The 20374-nt window shown below is 38.0% G+C and overlaps 1 protein-coding gene across 5 annotated transcripts in view; it reads right to left on the bottom strand.

Moving 5' to 3' along the window:
• Positions 1 to 20374, bottom strand: part of TRIP12 (thyroid hormone receptor interactor 12) — an 83052-nt gene that overhangs the window by 32870 nt on the left and 29808 nt on the right. For 2 of the 5 annotated variants that reach the window (XM_064516870.1, XM_064516871.1), the window contains exons 3-8: positions 13249 to 13374; positions 11399 to 12198; positions 4338 to 4443; positions 2927 to 3063; positions 1880 to 1963; positions 363 to 458 (exon numbers count right to left, since the gene is read on the bottom strand). In XM_064516870.1, coding sequence (XP_064372940.1) covers positions 363 to 458; positions 1880 to 1963; positions 2927 to 3063; positions 4338 to 4443; positions 11399 to 12198; positions 13249 to 13374 — 1349 coding nt within the window. The remainder of the gene's footprint in view (positions 1 to 362; positions 459 to 1879; positions 1964 to 2926; positions 3064 to 4337; positions 4444 to 11398; positions 12199 to 13248; positions 13375 to 20374) is intronic. The other 3 variants (XM_064516873.1, XM_064516874.1, XM_064516872.1) reach the window with 2 other exon arrangements.

Genomic DNA, 20374 nt, shown 5'->3' with positions numbered 1-20374 from the left:
AAAAATCCAAGGGGTTGGGGTGGGTCTTTTGTTAAGCAGCCCATCATGCAAAGCAAGCCCAGAAAGGAAGAGAGAAGGGAGGGGTGAAAGGGGAAGAACCCTCCCTTCCCCACCTAGATAGAAACATTAAGATGTCAAAAAGGGAAATAGGGCAAAAGCAAGTTTCTCATCCTTACAGGAAGGGAAGCAAGTTAATATTACTGACCAGTGGTCTACTACTATGCTGGCACAGAAATCTCCAACATATACACCATTTTAATAGGACACGTAGCTAATACATGGATACTAGGATTAAGTAGTGTCTGAATTCTACTAGTCTGGAAGTGGAAAGAATTCAGTCAAATTAGACAAACTTTGCTTACTAGCTCCACTTCCAATTGTCCTGTGGAAGAGCTGCGACATCCGAGGACCAAGAGGGCCAAACAGGTGAGGAGGAAGACCCCTAGCCTCTAACAGAGCTAAAAACAAACAGAGGATAACAACCATTGTCAAAGCTTCTACAGACTTTTTGAAAAGTTTAAATTCCATAAAGCTACAATTTCAGGCTACAAGAACCTCGATACTTTAGGAAGGGAGAATTAGGATTAGATTACTGCATCTACCTAGATTTCTGAAAGCACAAAGACCACATTTAGGGAACAACTAACTCATTTTTGTGTGCACCAGGGTATTAAGGCCCATAGGATTTAAGAAGTTACCCACTGAGTTTCTGGAAGTTATGTATTTCACAGAACAAATCTGGACTACTACATTGATACTAGAAGTCTAGATCATACTAAGCTGTAATTTCAGATCTGAACTCAAATAATAGTAAAATAGGTTAAATTTATCTTCACGTTTCCAGTGAACAAAAAACAATTTATTATGGGAATCGAGTGAGTGGCATGATTAATCTGGGAGGACATGAAAAAGATTCACAGCTTTATTTGCTGATGAGTAGGAGGGGGAAGAATTTTGCTAGATATTAAGACTACTGAAAAGAACGTTAAAAAAAAAAAAACAGTCTTCCTCTACTTCAACTAGATGGTAAGTGCGTAATTCTGATTTTTACTGTAATAAGTCTGAGCACTACTGATCAATCTAAATAAGAATCAATAATAAAAAACAATTTAGCTCATAATACCTAATATGTACCTATGCTTAACAAACCAAGTGAACTGGTAGTGATTTAGCACTCATTCCCAGCGTTTCCACATTAAAGATCCAGACTATCCCAAACCTATCATATGCAAAGGATGATCTCAGAGCTCTTTGCACCACAGGGGCAAAAAATCATGCAAACAGTTGCATGACATGCAGACTGAGTCTATATCTGTCTGAACTCTCAGACTTTGAGAGACCTGAATCTTTCTACATCCCAAGCATGAAAGCAAGCATTTTAAGAACATTCAAATTTGGTTTGGGCAAAGCTTATAGCAACGTGGGTATGAATGAAAAGCACAAAAGTATTAACCAGAAGTAGGTAGAATAACAGCAGGTCTAATCAGGACTGAAAACTGAAAACTTACTCTTGTAAAGACATATTTTCATATTTGCAAACTAGCTTACACACTTAACAGGACTGTGTTCCTAATTCTCTCCCCCCACCTCATCCTGAGGGAAAAAAAAGCAATCAACAATACATGAAGTGTAATACTACTAAATGAGTCCCTACACTATACCACCCCTCCAGACATTATTTTCAAATTCTTGGATCTTTAGTGAATTAGAGTTCATAACTCCATACTTCAGAAGAACTATAGTAAGCAAAGCATCCCATTCACAGATAGAGAGATAAATTAGAGGCTTCCAGCCATGTATCATACAGAACTTGTTTGAACCCTGCAAATAGCCATAGTGACACAACAAAAAAATTGTAAATTAATATCAGCTTTTGTACCTTGTAGTCTTCCCATCTCAGAGTCATCTGACTCACTTTCTCCAGAGGTTGTCATACCTACAGCCCCAGCAACAGAACTAGAAGCTAGAAGAAATAAAATTATGATTAGAAAGTGTTAAAGTGCCCGTAAAGCTGCAAAATTCCCATCAATTCTAGCATTAAAAAAACGATTCTTAAGATACTCTACACTTAATATTGCTGCAGTCATACTTCTGTACAATTGTCACTCCAATAGACCAATGTCTGTCTACTGCTCTAGTCCTTTAAAAAAAAAAAAAAAAAAAGAAAGGCCCTATCAAGCCAAGATGATGGAAAAACAGCAAGATCAGCAAATTATCTTTCATATATATACACACATATATTTTCATATGTTTAGTACTTTCTCCAGTATTATACTCCATTTTGTTTTACTTAATTTCAACTTATTGCAATGATGTAGTTCATTTTAAGAGCAGAACATTGAGGTTTTATACAATCCAATGGAATTGTTGAAAAGCTCCTTTGAACTGATTGCTGACCAGGACCAGGTGATAAATTTAAGTACCATGCAAATATACAACTGTCTGAGGGATAAGATACTTGAGTGCAAATAAGGATATATTTCTTAACTCTGTGATAAATTTCTCCAGTACAGATAGGCTAGCAATTTCAGTACAGAACTATTAAAACTTAAAATATTTTCCAGTAGTTACAAAAGAGCTTTTACGAGTAAATGCATGTCTTTGAACAATTTGGCCTTTCTCTTCAGTTGGCACTATAGTAATTTATGTAGCATTAGCTGAAATTAGTTTAGTTTTCAGGCAGCCTCCTCCTTTCCAGGTCCGCTTTATTGGAAAGAGCTTGGAGACTATGAAATAGCATAATTTAAACTTGTACCACATGTCCAAGAGAGCAGATTCAAATGTAAAGGTTCCTCTCACTCAAAAAGCTTCCAAAAGCAGTACCAACTTAAATCATAGTTTGACCCCAGAACTTAAGTAGTTTACAATGCTAAGAAGTTTATATCAGAAAATACGCTACAATGCTGCAATTGGTATTTCTTCTTACCTGCAGCTCCCTGGGGAGCTTCATCTGTACGTGCAGCTGAAGAGTTCACTCCATCCTGGTTGTTATCCGGATCAGCCATCTTCTCTTGTCGGCGAGCTTCAGCTGCTCCTCTTTTGCCCAGGCCAGAGCCTCGCCGACTAAAGATTCAAAAGAAAAAACAGAGGTTTGGGAGTTATAGACTAAGATTTAATAATGCAAGACTATTCAAAAGTTATATACATTTACATAGATCATAATCCAAAAGTGCACAAACCCACAAATGTGCATTAGAATCGGTCTTCACAAAGTTCTCCAACCCCCCTTTACCCTCCAACCCCTGCACTATCAGTGATTTGTTCGTATTAGTGCATTATAGCTATGTCCTTCCATAATATCATTCAAGACAAGGCAGCTTATTAAAATATAAAAGTCAAGATGATCAACATTAAAATGACTGTTAGTTACAAATTACACACACATTTGATAAGTATCTTGATGACAGAGTAGCTGTCTTTCTATAAAGTTATAAATGACTGAAAGCTCAAGGAGAACCCTGATGTTCAGCTTGGTTTTCAGTGCCAGAGTGAGTTTGAGGGTATGGGGCTTTTAAAACACTACAACTGTCACCGCTACAAAAACACATGCCTACAGAGTAAGGCATCAAATTCAAGTGCACACTTGACAACAGGATCAGACTTTGGGAGCTTTAAGGCGTGAAAAAGGGATAAGAAGTTGTGCTGAAACTACTAATCTAGTTGAGGAATAAGAGGAAGAAAAAAAAGTTTGTTAGGCTTAGTAAATCTAGCATCAAAATACATGCAACTGCAAGGAATTTTTGCTTTTCATCACAGGATGCATTTACTCCCTGCTCTCCTTTAATCTACTGGCTGTTTAAAAGTAATAATTCAAGACTAATTTTCCTCTGCATCAGATGACACATCATGTATTTAAACATTTTTAATATCAGCTGTTTGGAGGCAACCAATGACAAGCAGAGTCAGCTCAGAGATGTACACTATTAAACAGTCTCCTGTGTGACACCATAAAGCCCTTTATTTTTCAAAACAGTCAATTTTATTATTTGTAATGGAAAGTAGTTCAGAATTCTTTATCTCTTAGTGTTTAATCTCTAGTATCTTTAAACACTACCTCACTAAGGAAAGGATGATTTGAATTTGAGATACTAGTTTTGGCTGTTTCTTCTCTCCCACCCACCTCACCCCCCCGAAATGGGGTACTTGATGGAAGTCTGATGGTGCCAAATTCTGTGCATATCCATGATGTCTGTATACGCTACAGCAACTCAGCAGGTCTGTAAAGCTGCAGCTGCTTCTCCGATAGCAAAGTAAAAGCTAGGCATGGTTAACCTCATGCACGAAAATATGAGTATCAACCTGCCACAGTAATCACAATTCATTATCACATATTTTACCTGGTGCTAGCACAGGAGCCCGTGGTCTTTTGCCGTGTGCTCCGCCGCAAACTGGGGAGCTCAGCAGGTGGTGATTCACTGCGCTTTTTTGTAGATTTTCGTAGACCTAAGTAATATGTAAAGAATTACGAGAGTAAATCTTTAAATACATAACAGTTCTACAAGGAAATGAAAGGCAACAACTTCTACAGAAAAACTGCAATGAGCCAACATCAGCTCTTTTAGACACCTTGTATTGAACTGCTGCCCCAGTAAGGGAAAGATTTAGTTATTCTCACTATTTTGAGTTAAGTACTACTAATCTCCGAGTTGTTACCTGAACACCTTTTCCTAACCTCTACTCTGTAGCTTAGAAGTCTTTCATGCTAAAGAGGTACTACATTACAGGATACAAGTTTCTTATTTCCACATGTTGACATACAATACACTTAGGACAGAAAGTAGTTTTAGTTTTGAGTCAAAGAGAGAGAAAAAGAAACTATATTTAGGGGTGAACATCAAATCTGCTCCCTCCCACCCCTTTAAGTAAACCTGCACGGAGTAAACGTAATATATTATCACCTTCACCACCTGCATTATCATTCTAGTCAGTCAGTTTGATCCACATTACTACGGCTTTTTCAAACCTGCCTTAAATCCAAAGCAAGAGCCCCTCCACGAGTCAAGCACTGCTACTGTTCAGAGATCTGTAACTGGTATTTTTGTGTTCTTATTTTAACTAGATCTCTTCAGCCCCTATCATTGTCATAATGTCACTTCAGGCCAGTAACCAAGCATATCCTCCTAACTCAAGGAAAGAGGTTCTGAAATTTTTAATTTAAAAATATTTGCACTGCTGAAGATTGACATAACAGACATTGATTTGCTCCGAGACATGAAGCAGTCACTCCGATGGCATCTCCCACCACAAAACTAGGTACGTCAAATACACAAAACCCTTGCAATACAAGATTTTCAAGTGATGAACAATCCTATTACCAGGCTGAAATACCCTAAAATATAGCTTCCAGACCAGAAGGTTGTTGACAATTTAAGCATAGAAAATTCAAAAACCTTATTACATTCAATTTTACATTCCAGTTCCCTGCTGCATTTAAAACACAAAAACAGAACACCAGACTAGTATTATCACAACAGATGTACACAGTTTTGAAAGGATGAGACAATTGTGTCATTCTGCCCTCTTCTGGCACGAAAGCAGAATAAAACATTTAAGCATGCAGTAGTTTAAGCACAGTAACTATCAAACTGGCTTTTTTAAATTTTCTTACTCTAAAAAATATTCCAGGAATGCTGAGTTGCAGTACTGCAGGATGAAACAGCTATGCACTTCTGGGCTGAATATTTAACAGAAGAGGGACAGACAGAAAAGCTAGGTCAAACATTATACTGGATTTGATCAAGGAATACATTAACTGCATACAGCATTAAGTTCCACACAAATTAAGGTTAACCTGATATTTATGTATTGAATATGTATCTGGCTTATTAACTCAAATTCAGCAACCTTAAGCAGCCAACCAACTAAGCACTGAACTGAAGAAAGCCATCATCTGTAGTTTTTAGATGGCCTGTAAATATAGAAACAAAAATACTCAACACTTTTCTCAGAAATATTCCAACAGCAGTGGCATTTCTACTAAATGTTTTCAAACCAATAATCCAAGTGGAAGTTGCTAAAACAGAAACAGGTGATGACCCCAGCCCTATTTAGGCATAGAAAGTCTCTTGCCTTATGGGGTGAAGGATGATAAGAATTACAGGGAGATACAAGACAAAAAACAGTTTGAAATGGTAGCAGTAAGATCCCATACCATGGCTATCCAAGCTTCTCAAGTACTGGAAATGCAGAGATACAAAATCCTCATAGCCGGTTATATTTTACAATGCAAAATGCATGCTTTAACTAACACTTCAATTATAGCACAATATTACTCCACAGATAAAACACATTTACCACTCCAGATGTTCACATAAATACCAGTTATGCTTTTCTGTAAAATAGTACAGTAAAATTCTAGAAGTGAGGTATTCTTTTGCTTTACATTCAAGAGGAAAAAAAAAAATCATTCTGTTGCAATAGAGCTCACTGCAAAGTGTGTGCGCCTGTGCACACAAATTCTTTATGTGCACACAGCACTTTGTTTCAAATCCATGGGTACTCCGTTTCATATAGTCAAACCTAACAAACCAAAGCATTACATTAGCTCCTATCAGCTAAGTAATAGTCAGTGAGACACTTCTATTTTAAGTGATATAAAATAGGCTTAGCTTAAATTAAAATAGAATTTAAGCTAAAGGCAAAGATCTCACAAGACAGCAGAGCTAGCTTAACGCCTTATTAATATTTAGATGTATGGTTCTGTCACTCCTGCTTTACTACCCTCAACCTGACCCCTTGATGCACAAAATTATTCTTTTTTTGGTTGAATTAGTATTCTACCAGTTTGGTCAGCTGAACTAGCTCAACAAGGGTCAGATGAGTATAGACACAGTGAAGCAGTAGGACAACGAAGCTGTGAAATGGGTTGTCCTTTTCCATAAAAGGCATTAAATTATTTAAGCTCTCTCCTTAAACTGAGTTACCTCAGTCAGAGTTACAGAACAGAAGGGGTTACTACAGCTTATCCACCAAGTAGTAACTTAAAAGATGTCTCAGCCTGAGCACCCAGATGATGTGAGTTAATTTTCTCCTCCTACCAATTGAGAACTTTTGACTCAGACCTTTTTGTTTGTTTCTCTTCTCCCAGGTCTGCATTTCTCTACCTCTGAAGGACCTACCAGGGCACATATGTGCTTCTACCTCCCTCTATTCATTTCAAAGGCTAAAAAAGTAGTGATGAAAGATTTTTTTCAGAGCTTGCTGCCTTTCTGCTATTCAAAGACACTCTCTGCCCTTAAAGTTTATTGTTTAAAAAGGCTTAAGTCAGTCTTACCACCTGCATCTTTTGCAAATGCTTTGAGTTTTCCCCAGTGTCATAAGAGCAAGGCTGCTAAATTCTTCAGCATAGGACTGAGCCTTCTTCCCTTTCCTCACATTGCTGTCAAAGTTCATTCTTCACCTTAACATACTGCCAGTGGGGCCTCCTCACTGGGCGTTAGTCCTGTGCCTCTGGAAGTTGTGGGAAGAATACAGCCTTGCCTGAGCTGGTAAATAAGACATAAGCAGTGTTCAGAGAAATAGGACTAAAGATGCCCTATGACTGTTTGACAAAGGAAAGGCATCAGTCATACTGTCACACACAGACAGCAAGGGCTTTTTGAGGAACTAGTTTGACGTTCTTCTCTGGAAGTTATTTACCCAGCACTGCTTCTGTAATGTACAGAGCTATCATTAAGAGAGCTGCTTCAAAGGGCTACAAGGTAGGAACAGAGATGGACTTTCAATAACCTGAAAGCAAATTAGGTTTAAGCAATTCATATTCAAGCACTGCAAAAAGATTTAGATATAAAATTTAGAAGTAGAGTAGAGCTATGGGTTTCCTTTTTTATGGCAAGCAGATATATTGTTTATGCTCTGACATCATCCTATTTGCATGCCAAACACTCATGTTAATGAACCTGAAGGAGAAGACCCAAACAGGCTAAACCAGAACCAGCACAGCCTAACAGAAATCAAAATTAAGTCCTTGGAACATCTTCATATTTCAGTGTGTTTACTGTCCATCATTCTTTTTTAAAATGCATTTTTGCTGTACAAAAGAAACTAGTTTCAAATGCAGCTGTACTGCATTTGCTTACTTTAACAGTATGAGTGTATTACCAGAGTCAAAACAAGGTTAGTCAGACTAACAACCCCTGACAGCAACAGTCCTTTGTTTGCAGTTCAGAAAAGATAAATCAATAGAGATTTACTTGTTAGGACTGGAAGCTTAGACTTCAGCCTGGCTTGAGCGCTGGTTGCTTTCCTGCTCCAGCAGTAAGGGTGGGGTGAAAAGGGGAAGGGGCAAGATCACCTTTTATCATTCTAATACCCCACTAGACCCCTCTCTCTCCATCCCAGTACCAACACATCCTCAGCTCCAGATTATATCCTCATACGGCCCATCACCACAGTTCAATCCCTTATCTCCAGTGCAGTCATCTTGTTTCCTCAAACCACCACTCCACAGCTCTAAGTCTATGACCATCATACACACAGCACCCTTCACTATAGCACATCCCTCCCAGTCACCCACAACCCCAAACAAACTAGTTCAGAGCTATGTTCAAACTCTTTTCTCCCTCATCCCTCCCAGGCCCCTTCAAATCAGTTATACTACATTTACACTTTATGTTCACTTTCATAGGTTTCCAGTATATCCCAACAACTAAAAACACCCCTCCCAAGCATCAGGCTGAGGCTTCTCGATCACCAACAGCAACCCTAACAGTCACCCTGCTCTCAACATTGTCTCGAGCATCATTGCCAGCTTCCTCCTGCTTAAAAACCACAGAAACACTACACAAGAAACACGTGGAGATTTCCTTTCTAGACATAATTATGCTTATTTTTATACTGTTACATAAACAGCAAGTTGACCTGATTTGCAACGTTTAAGAAGGCCCTACAAAATACAGTGCCAGAAAGGGATATGAAAATATAGCCAGATCAAAAGACAGCAAAACAAAGCTTATCCGCTTCTTCCTCCCCCAATATTTAGCTATAAAAAGAGGTAGGGGAAGGAAAATTGAAAAGTCTTTAGTTTAGTCTGATTTTAATTCTTTCAACAAATTTACAAGCCTTTATTTGATGGTGTCACTGCTCAGTTATCCCCCCAAGATTAGACTGTTGTGTAGCTGAAAACTTCAGAAGTCACCGGGGCTGTACTTAACATCTATTATTTATCTAGTGAGCACAGGACAAGAGAACCTCAGGGTATTCTCCTCCAATATGTGAAACGCTCCTGCAAGGCTCCTATTTCTCCTCACGCCTCTCTTCTGTGGAATAAACCACCTCAGCTCTTCTAGCTTTTATCCAAAGATCGTAACTGCCAATTCATAGTAATTTTCAATGGAAAATCACCTGCTTCTACTCCCTAACCCACCAAGGGTATTAGCGTCACACAGAAAATAAGTTTGACCTGACCCTTCCTTCCTTAAAAATCTACCTTGGTGATTTCTTATTTCTGAATAATTTTGAGAACTGTCTAGAAAAATAATAAAACTGTGCATCTTCTTAAAATATTCAAAGTATTTAACAACAGTCCCAATATTTTTTCAGTTACTGAAGTTGTATGACAGAAAATATAGCCTTTTTTAAAAAAAGGATCAAGTATCACTGATATAATAGCTACTGGATTACCTTTTGCTGTGATCTACAACAAAATGAAGAGGTATTAGACATTTCAGACTTCTGAGCATCACCTGTTAGTACTTTTCCTCCTCCAAAAAGTATGTCATCTAGAGGAATCAACTTTCTTTTACCTCTAATGAGTCCAGAATGTTTCTTACTACCCTCCATGCCCCTTCCCAATGACTTTTGTATACATCCACACAGACCTACAATCCCTACCTACTTGGTTGTGTCTCACACTTGAATGTCTTAGTTCAACCTCGTTCTATATTTTTGCATAAGCTGACTTTCAGGTCACTGAAGAACTAAAGCAAGTCAAGCTGGCTTCTCAGTACACTCCTTGTGGGGATAATTTAGGCTTTTATCCTCTATTTAGACTTGTTTTTCAAGCTACTGACACCGCCCCCTTTCGATTTACTGTAAAACCCCATTGCGCTATTCTGCCCTTCTCACTCCTTGCTGGCAAATCTAAGCTGTCACAGAAGCTACCTTCTGCCTTCACCTACTCCTTGTTCACTTGTCAGTGGAAATTCTACTCTTCCCTGTTGCTTTTTTCCATCGTCAAGAAGTTGTACGTAACTCCAGGACAGATTTGGTTAAGACCTTGCTGGTCAGCCCTGTTCTTGCCCAGTTCCTCCCCCTTCACTTCACACTGTGCCAATTCAGAGTTCCTCCTCCAGTTTTGAACCATGGAGCATATAAGACAAAGCCTTGATATGCAGAGAGCAACCCCTCTACACTTCTCTAATCCCTTGCTTCCTGAACTGGGTTAGATCATCCTAGAACCAATACTCCAGTCATGCAAATTATCCAGAACAAGCCTGTTAGGTCAATTAAATCTATTTTGATTATACAGGAAGCCATTGAGTTCCTCTTGTTTATTTCACACGTTCCCTGCGTTAGTATTAGCTATAAACATGCCGCAGTTGGGGCAGGCTGCTCATGATCATGCCCAAGTACAGGAGCAACAGTAAGCAGATTAGGAGTCCAAATTCTTAAAGCAAGTTTTAGAGATGCTATGAATAAATCCTGCAGTACACAAAGGCAGTATAATGCATTCTTATGAACCGTGAGTTTAACAAATACTCTTCAGGGGAACAGTGCTACAAGCATATCTACACACTAATGAGCATGGGCTTTACTTGGAAACACCTTTAATGAGAATGTCCAAGCAGGGTACATCCTACTTTAACTCAGCACCAGAGAGAGGACATGTTTTATAACAACAATTAAAAAGACAAAATGACACTAAACCTCCAGGCACTATGGCACTAGTTTTAAAAGATTACTGCTCTTCAATTAACATCAGAGGTCCTAAACACACTAAAGAAGAGAGGTAGAAAAGCAGGCCTGAAACAAGAAAATACATTTCTACTTGTGTTTCAGCATCCACAGCTCCTGCTTTGAGATAGGAAAATCAAAGAAAACAATTTATAAGAGGGGAAAAAAACTGAGAAGATGAATATAATCAAAAGGAGTTTTTAAAATATATTTCCCCATCACAATAACATCCAAGTATCTTACGTATTTTATTATAAAAATTGATATGTAAGATAGAGAAGCAACTTACACCTACAGAGTACAGACTATGTACTTAAGTCACTTGTTTCAGCTGTAGTTTCATTCATAGCTTTACTTAAAGGCTCTGTAGAACACATACTAAAAGTTAATCTTAACCCTAAGAAAACACCATGAAACCTGAAAACAATGCAAGTAAGTTTAGAAGATTTCATTTTCAGATATACATGCTTATTCTTCCACAAAAGCAAACAAATCTTTAACTTACTTGCTAGTTTCGCCTGTAGTCCGGAAGGTCCAGGTTTCGAGGTCTCTGACTTGGAAGAGCCTGGTAGAGACAGTTTTGTTTTAGGCAGGCTAACTTTCGGGCTGAAGCGAGCAGCCCAGTCAAACTTTGAAGAGCCACCTGTTTTACTCTGCTCTTTATCCCTGCTACTCCTTCTCGGACTGGGACTGGATGCAGAACGGGAACGTCTAGCCTTATTCTGGTCCTTTCCCTGTTTTACTCTGGCACCCTGAGGAACAGTGGAGGAAGCAGAGGCAACAGCAGAAGAGGACGAGGATGTGGAAGCTGAAGAAGAAGAATCAGTGATGGTGCTACACCCAGCTTTGGCTGAGGTCACCGATTTTGAAGCCAGCTTGGAGGGTTTTGCTGACCTCTCTTCAGCGCCAGTTGATTCAACTGCTGAAACACTCTTTATACAAGATGGGCTCTCTGTCCTTTTCCTTTTCTGACTTCGGGAGCTACCAGCAGCTCCACCCTTTCTGGTGTGAGCCTTGCTTGTTGATGGCAATTGTGCACACTTCAGCTGTTCTTGGTCTAAGTGTCTCTTCTTAGATTTAGTATGTGGCTTGCTAGTTTCCAAGGAAGTTTCAGTGTGCTGAAGTGCTTTGGGTTTTTTAGCAGAGCTAGGAGAATTGGTCCTGCTGTAATCTGGACTAGCACTACGTTTAACTCCTCGAGAATTGTCTTTCTTAGGCACTTGCCCCGTTTTTTGCTTTTCTGAAGTATTGACTCTTTCTGGATCTTCTTGTTGTGGTATTATAACAGCAGATGAACTACAGCCTCTGCAGAGGTAAGCAGAAACAACATTAGTGTTAAACTCAAGAAAGCTGATGTTATTGCAACTTTTTTTTTTTTTTAAACGATAAATGTGAGCATTCTCTAATAATAAGGGAAACTGCAGGTAACAAACCTGGTCCACTATTAAGTTTACACCAAAACAAGAAAAACACATGCTTGTATGAGAACAGTCACATTGCAGATTTCAGTGCAAAAACAACAACAACAAAGGAATCCAACACTTGGCTAGCATGAAAACTATAACAGCAACAAAATAAAACACAGTATGTTGCTCTTTAAAAAAGAGGAAGATGAGATGACTTAGATAGGTTTTACTATTTTCAGTTTTTCACAGACATGTAGAACTGCTTAAAATGACAAAAAAACTTCAGGCCATGAAACCATTAAGTGCTTAAGAATATAAGCCCCACAGAGAGCAAGAAATGTTCAGGAATGCATAACTAGTCATAACCAGATTCTAGTTCAAGGAGGGCTTTTAAAAAAAAAAAAAAAAAAAAAAAAAGTCTTATCAATATCATCTCTTACACCAAAATGAAGGTAATTAACCACACACACAAAAAGGGCAAAATTCTCTTCTACATGATAGAAGACTGTTCCAGTGTGTAAGTAGCAGAGACATATAAAGAGCAGATAAAATGTGACCAAGATGGTCACCCTGAATGCAGGCATATTTTAGATTACAGGTTGCAATTAATATAGGATATCACTCAGAACTACTTGGACGATCTTCCTCCAATATGCAGGGGGGGAAGAGAAAACCCAAGTATTCCAGGACTAGTTATGCAGAATTCGTTCCGTCCTCACCACCAAGGGAATGCTCTTGGTGAACCACAAGTACAATGCATGAACAAAATGCAAAACAAATACATTCACTGAATGCTACACCTAGATTAGTTAAAAAACAAAAAACCAAAAAACCCCCCGAAAAACTATTAATCATACATTTTATAAGAATTCTGTATAACTAGATATATTACATACAGTTGTGAAGTGCAGATAACACTTGTTAACATATGAATATGAAGCACAATTACCTTTTAGAAAAGTGTCCCTTGGACTGCTCAGAAGTAGTATTAGACTGCACTTTGGGTGTCTTTGAAATAGATTTTCTACTCTCAGGAGGGCTATGTGCCTTATGTTTTGCCTGCCCTAAATGTGACCTGTCAGCAGAAAGTCAAAACAGAAAGCTATCAGGATTCTGAGATACAGATACAAACCTGTAGGTGGAATTTTTTGGACTGTTTACAAATATTAGTTTAAGTAAAACTTCACGTTTTTCCACAACCACCCCTTATGTTAAGGCAGATTTCAAAAGAATCACTTTGGTTATAAATTGCTACCAGTTTAACTAATTTTAAAGCACACTATTATTTACTCATTTTAAATAAGTCAGACATTTTCTCACACCTGAAGTGCAGATAAATTCACATTTTTTGTTGCGCAAGCTTACCAAATTAATCACTTAGGCATTAAACGTTTGCTAGCACAATAAGGCACAATATTAGAACACCTGTCAAAGACGACTTAAAAAAAGATACACATTCATCAACCTCAAGATTCCATGCATTAAGACTTAATCCAGTTAAAAGTGTTTACAAGTTGGTCTCTTTGCTCTTCAGTTTAAGAAGAATCAAACGCTTAAACAGGAATGCAACCATTTCCACTCTGTAGGAAGGCTCAACCTTGCCAGATATTTTATGTCTGCAACTCTACCAGCTCAATGGACTCAGAGCTGTTTAGTAATACTGAAGTAAGAGGAATGCAGAAATGCATGCTACTGCTGAAGGTAGTCAGATGAGACAGGAAACCTGCGATGTCAGAGAAAGCAATGAGTTTCACATAGATAAGCTACAGGAGTTATTCAAGAAGCTTTCAGCTGCATGCAAAAAGTGGTTTACTGTATGAGCTCTGACTGGAGGACAAAAGAAAACACACTACTACACTACAAATAAATTTAAAGTTGCATATTCACATATTCCATGTCTATTTTCAAAGCCAATAGCTATTACCATCTGCAAGACTCAGAAGAGAGAGTTCATCAGCATTTAAAACAGCATAGTATAAATACTTGCTAAGACAAGGGATATCTCACTTGAGCTTCCCTGGATTAAACTGCACTTGACTCAGCTGTAACTATGAGAACTTTATAGCTCACATATCCTACCCATGCAGAACGTTTGGGCACCACCAAGCTTTATAAAACCTCATACAAACTATCCTAGTATTAATACTGGAAAAAGCAAGGTCTCAAAGTAAAACAAGTGTTGATTATTATCAAAGAATCAGTGCTTATATGCCATTAATTTAGAATATCTAGTCCTTTGAGTTCAGCTATGCAAATATCCGATTCATAATGCAGGGAGGTAGGGACAATAAAACTGAAGTGTCTTGTTCTAACCTGTGACCCCAAACATCCAAAAACTTAGGTCAAAAGAGCAAGTGGAAGGGGTTAAAGAGTTCCACAAGTCTTCAAGTAACTTTTTCTAGCCAAACATCAGTAATCTAGGAGCAAAGTCAGAGCTAAGACTGCTATTCACCAAGTTTCCCCAAGCTCTTAAGGATTCCAATACTAACTTAAAAGTAAAGCTTAGTAGGAAAAAAGATAGAAAGAAAAAGACAGAAAAAGCACAATTCTAAATAACTCCATGATAATCTACCCATACAGTAGAAATGACCAAAATCTGAGCAATATAACCACATTTTCCTTGGTAAACTTCCTTTCTCAGTTTACTCCCAAAGTATTCTCATTTAGTCAGTTATTCAAGAAGAAATTAATACAGCCAGACAGCACATACGCAGAACACATTTTCTGTGGCTCATCTTTCTGTGAACATAATACTCTGAAAAGATGAATTTAAACTGCATCTTCTCCATACTACAGCCATTTGCCTTTATTTCTCATGCTAGAGAAACTATCAAAGCCAAATCAAATAAATGCAACAGTTAAATTTTAAGCTCACAACAACATACCCCATCAAGATAAACTTGGGAATGCTTCATCTAGTCCTGACTGTTTAGGCTTTTATTTTTCCAACGAAAGATTAAGGTGTAAAATTTAATTTTCCCCTTCAAATGTTTTTATTACGGAGTAACAGAAGTTATTATGTAATTTACACTTGTCAGGAAACAGATTTTCATGTAAGCGAACTGATCAGCATTCATTTATTCTGAAGTATATTATAAAAAGTTATTTTCCCTTTAAGGTTTGTGTTTTGTTTTAATCAGAACTGGATTCAGCCTCGTGCTTTAAGTACTCACAAAACACAAATAATTAAAGATCTTTTTAAGAAGAAAAAAAAAAAAAAAAAAAAAAAAAAAAAAAAAAAAACACGGCAGAAGTAATATGCCAAAACATCAAGTGTTTAAATCACACGCTGAAGACTTAAGCTTGTTCCAGGCTTTCCCCCTCCACCTTTAAGCCCTTTCCTTTGGGTTCTTACAAGTTTTGCAAGCATAATATCACACCAATGTCCACTCTATGTACACAAATAAAGCTACAACCCTACCTGTAGGGTAGAGATGTGGAACGCTGTATTGTGTAAACTACTTGCATTTACTTTATTCTCTTTAGCAAACCATCAGCAGCAATAGCACTTAAAACCAGAGCAGAAAGGTTACACTGGAAACATAACAAATGGAGAGTCAAAACCTCAAGGGGCTTTTTAGTTTGTTTGGGTCTACCGTGCTCTCACTTCTCATCCTGTGAGCTTAATCATTCACCTCGCTCACACACATGGCAAGGAGAAGGTACACCAGGCAATAGCAACTGCACGTGCAGTAGCCTGGCAGTCAAACAAAAGGAGCATGACATCACTCCCCTCCTCTAAGATTTATATGATGGCAAATAGACTGTCAACCTGGAGACACTACAGGATACAGTTAAAGGAACCATGCCCCAACTAAAACATCATTGTCCCAGCTTGTATTAAGGCTGTGACAGCTTGCTTATAAAGTCTTGTTAAGAGTTAACTTGCACATAAAGTTAGCTAACGTAGGTCTCATGAGCTAGAAACATGAATAAGGTCTGGAGAAATAAGTACTAACTACATGGGCAGCTGAAAGATTAATTCCTGTTAAAGACTGTAAGCTGTCTGCACTTTTGCCCATAATTCAAGGCTTTCAGCTCCAAGTTATCCAGTTAAAAGCTCTCCATACTTTTCAGTGAACATGCCATTCATTCAGGGGCTGCATTTGAACAAATATTCCAGCAATGAGTATTTTGAGAAACAGAGTTTCTCACCAATGACAAGGAATGAAGAGATAATTATTTACTTGTGTTTGTCCATTTCCATTGAGAGGTGCAGGTCCAGGAAGACTGAGGGCTTGCTACACCTTCAAGTGGTGTTTTTCATAACTTAAGACAACAGTTTTACAACCCACACCAAGGCTTGACTCAGCTGAACAGAGCTATCCACTGATACACATTTAAAAATTCACAGGCAGACACTCAGCTTCAGCCAGCACACTTTACTAGACCCACCCTTTTGCAGGGTTTACACGAGCAGTCTTTTGGAAACTGCCAGCCATTAGCCTTTCTTAGCAGGATCATAAAGAACCAACTAGAACCTGCCCTCAAAGGGTTACTTCATACACACTAAAAATATATATACCCCTTTCAAAGTTAGTTAATGAACAAAAAGAAGTGTTTCGTCTAAGTCGTGTTCACCAATAGCTCAAAGTGAGGCATTAAATACTTCCAAGTATGAAGTCTTAAAAACCAAAAGCTTTTTAGCTTTGTCAAAAGTGGGATAAAAAGCAATAGTGCAGATTGCTAACTGCTTTCTCTCATCAGAAATACTCCCCCTGTCTTCCCACCCCTATTTCACACACTCCAACTGGCAGTATTCTGTTAAAGGATTCAGCCTACATAGACAAAAGGAAACTATGATGTGTTGTTAAAAAGAATCATATGGAAAAGTTAAAATGTAACACTTCTAAATGGTACTACTAAAAAGGATGAACAATCTCATTTACATTTAAACATTAGATTTACTTTTTACACAAATCTCAGGTAAAAGATGAACTGTTAAACATATTATCAAGACTGGTCCTAGAAACAAATTATTTCAGAACAAAAATGGCACGCCTGTCCAAAAGCATTATTCCTGTGTTTTAACGTTGGAAAAAGGTCGGTGTAAGATTTATTCTAAATCCTGTTCTTGCATTAGCATCCACTATATAGATTATGAGGATCTCTGTTTTCTCATGTAGTCTTCAATCCAAAACACACAGGTGTACGTATTTATTGTATTCTGAAAACTTAAAATTAAGCTAAAGTATCAGCCATTTATACACAACTATAACAGCATGACAGTCATTCATGTCAAACTGATATCCTACTTAAACACTATTTTTCCCATGTTTTTGGGGAGAGAAGTAAAAATATGCAGACTATAAAAAATAACCATCACTGTCACTTCATACCATTGAAAAAAATATATATTTTGCAGTACTAATACATAGTTCTGGGACACAGAACCACTTCCATCCCTCCACGCCAACAACACCCTGAAACACCGCTTGTAACTGAAGGGAAGTTATCTGCACCACGTTCAGAAGAGATGTTGTGTGCCTCAATACCACTTTCAAATTGCTCCCATTTGAAGTAAATACCAATAGCTTGGAAGTAGTCTATGGCCTAACTGGGAATTTAAGTTGCAAGGTCACAAGTCTTCAAAATACGTGGTGATAACAAAGACACAGTATTAAGAAAGTGACAGTAAGTACCCTCCCCTGCTCTCATGAAAAGGATGTTCTCACTAACACATTTGCTCCTACTCCTCTTTAGTTTAACCAGTGTGAAGGGAAACTTTAGTATCATTACTGCTTCCTTACCAACCTGGGAAGAGTCCTCCTTCAAGGGAAGTACTGGTAGAGACAGTTCAGAGAAGAGTTCATGCTGTAGGATTAGGAGAGTGCCACCATAACAATAATTCTAAGTTAAAAGCATAAGACAGCGTGCCTGTGTACACAACTATTTTCTAAGATATCCCTTGCTTCCTTTACAGAAAAAGGCATATAATGTAGGCTAAACTTACCACCAATTTGTGCTGCAACACTATTTCTACACATGCTGTGAGCCTAGCATCGTTGTTTTTGCTTTGTTTTGTTTTTTTTAAATCAATGCAACTATAAAAACAACAAACACTCAATAGACTGGATCAAGCTATTGTGTTGAATGTAAAACTAGAAGAAAAGACATCATTAGACTTCCCTCCCCCCTCTTTTTGATACCAAGTATGAGTGTTATTAGTGCTAATAAAGAAGTCCAGTCTAAAGGAAAATTGGTTCATAGTGGTGTTTTCAGGTTAAAGCAAACCCACCAGTATTAGATGCCACAGGATGAAGATTCTGCATTTTATGTTTGAGATGCTAGACCAGAGAAGGACTAAACCTCCAAGACTTTCAGGAAAGTGAAGAGTAGCTGCTCATCAAATCAGACTGACATTTTAACAAAAGCCCTTTAAGCTACAGACAAGCCAAAGACTACAGAAAGATACCTATTAGCATTTCAGCATGGAAGTGGTATCATTCTCAAAACTGCTTTTTAACACATTCCTCTTTTGCAGTCTATTGTAATGTTTGCTCCAGTCAGAATATAAGCAAAGACAGCAGCGAAATGAAGGCCATGTCTGAAGCAGTAGAAGTTGCTATTATCCTGGTTTTCCAAGTCATTGCTACAGTCATTTAGTAGAACAGAAGTGGCCACAGCAGCTGTTTCAAGACTTTTCTTTTTCTCCCCAAAGTAGTTATGAAAGTCCCCCTGGTTTAGATAACTGAAGAATGCAAGTCAGTTCAACACAGGAAAAAAAACACAGGGAAAGCAAAATAAATGAAATACATTGAAAAAGAACTCCAAAATGTTTTCTGAAGTTATAACTCAAACTTTTCTGAAGAATTAAGGTAGACTGCTCTACAAATCTTAAATTTTGCACCACCTCTTGTAACAGACTTCCTGGTGAGAATCAGACATATGTAGTTGAAAATTCTACAGATGAAACCCTCCAATAACATTTCAGACTGCAGGCTTTCTCCTGGTCTTAACCTGGAAACAATCAAGGGCAGAGAGTTCTCTCCCCCACGCCATCCTCAAAAGGCCACTCCTGTCGGAGGACAATTTAAACTTGAGAAATTTTAAATTAACAAAACTTATCCTTCAAAACTACTCGCCAGATTCTAGCTGGAAACCTAATCTTTAGATCTTAAATCTGCTGGTGTAAACTCCAATCATAGATCACTGTTTGTTATAACTGCTATGACACATGAAACTCATATGCTTGTATGCCCCAGAAGAGGATCAAGCTGATACAGCCACACCAGTGCATTCCCAGGTGTTTGCTCCATCTCAGAAGGTTTAGGTGCATATATGTACTGCTGCATTGCACCACAGGTATCTTCAGGAATTCTGTTGTTGTACCACACATCATGCTCTGAGCAAGAGCAGAAAAACACCGCCAAAGAAGGTGCAACCAAATGGCTATTACAAAAGGGCTTATGACCACTTGTTTACATCCAATTAACAGACTTCACAGCATTAAGCATGAGAAATTACTGCACGAACAATATACCACCTTCTCTCCAAGGTTTTTTCCTCTTGTCACTTTTTAATTTGTATTTTGGAAATGTATGTAGCTTAGCCACAAGAAAGCTTTAAGAAAAAATGCTGTTCTATTTCCAGCATTTAGAAAGCCATCCATACAAGCAGAAGTGTAATGAAGTATACAAGTTTAGACAGTATCGAAACTTGCCCTGCTGGAAGGGTTATGACTGCTTATCTATGACCAAAGTGAAGTAACCTTCTCCAACACACTTTAGAAGGTGTGGTCCTTAAGTTTCAGATTATAAATTTTGTGGCTAATTTTAGACGCGAAGCAACAACCCCCTACAGACTCTTGTTACCGCTTAATTCACCCTAAGATACTGGCTTTTAAAAATATATATATATATATATATACATATGCACACACACACACACACATATATATATATGGATTTAATGAAGCGGCTGAATCAAATCTCATGCCATCTACACATCCACATTAGCATGTAGTGCAGATCAACAGAAACAGATCTGTGAAGCAAAGTAGTTGACTTTAAGGACCAATATCCACCTTCTATGGATTTCAAGGAGTTTCACATCAAAGCAGATGTTCAGTCCAC

The sequence above is a fragment of the Dromaius novaehollandiae genome, chromosome 9 (genome assembly GCF_036370855.1).
Source record: "Dromaius novaehollandiae isolate bDroNov1 chromosome 9, bDroNov1.hap1, whole genome shotgun sequence".
NCBI lineage: Eukaryota > Metazoa > Chordata > Aves > Casuariiformes > Dromaiidae > Dromaius > Dromaius novaehollandiae.
Note: the sequence above shows the minus strand (reverse complement) of the source record. Positions and strands in the feature narration are given on the sequence as shown.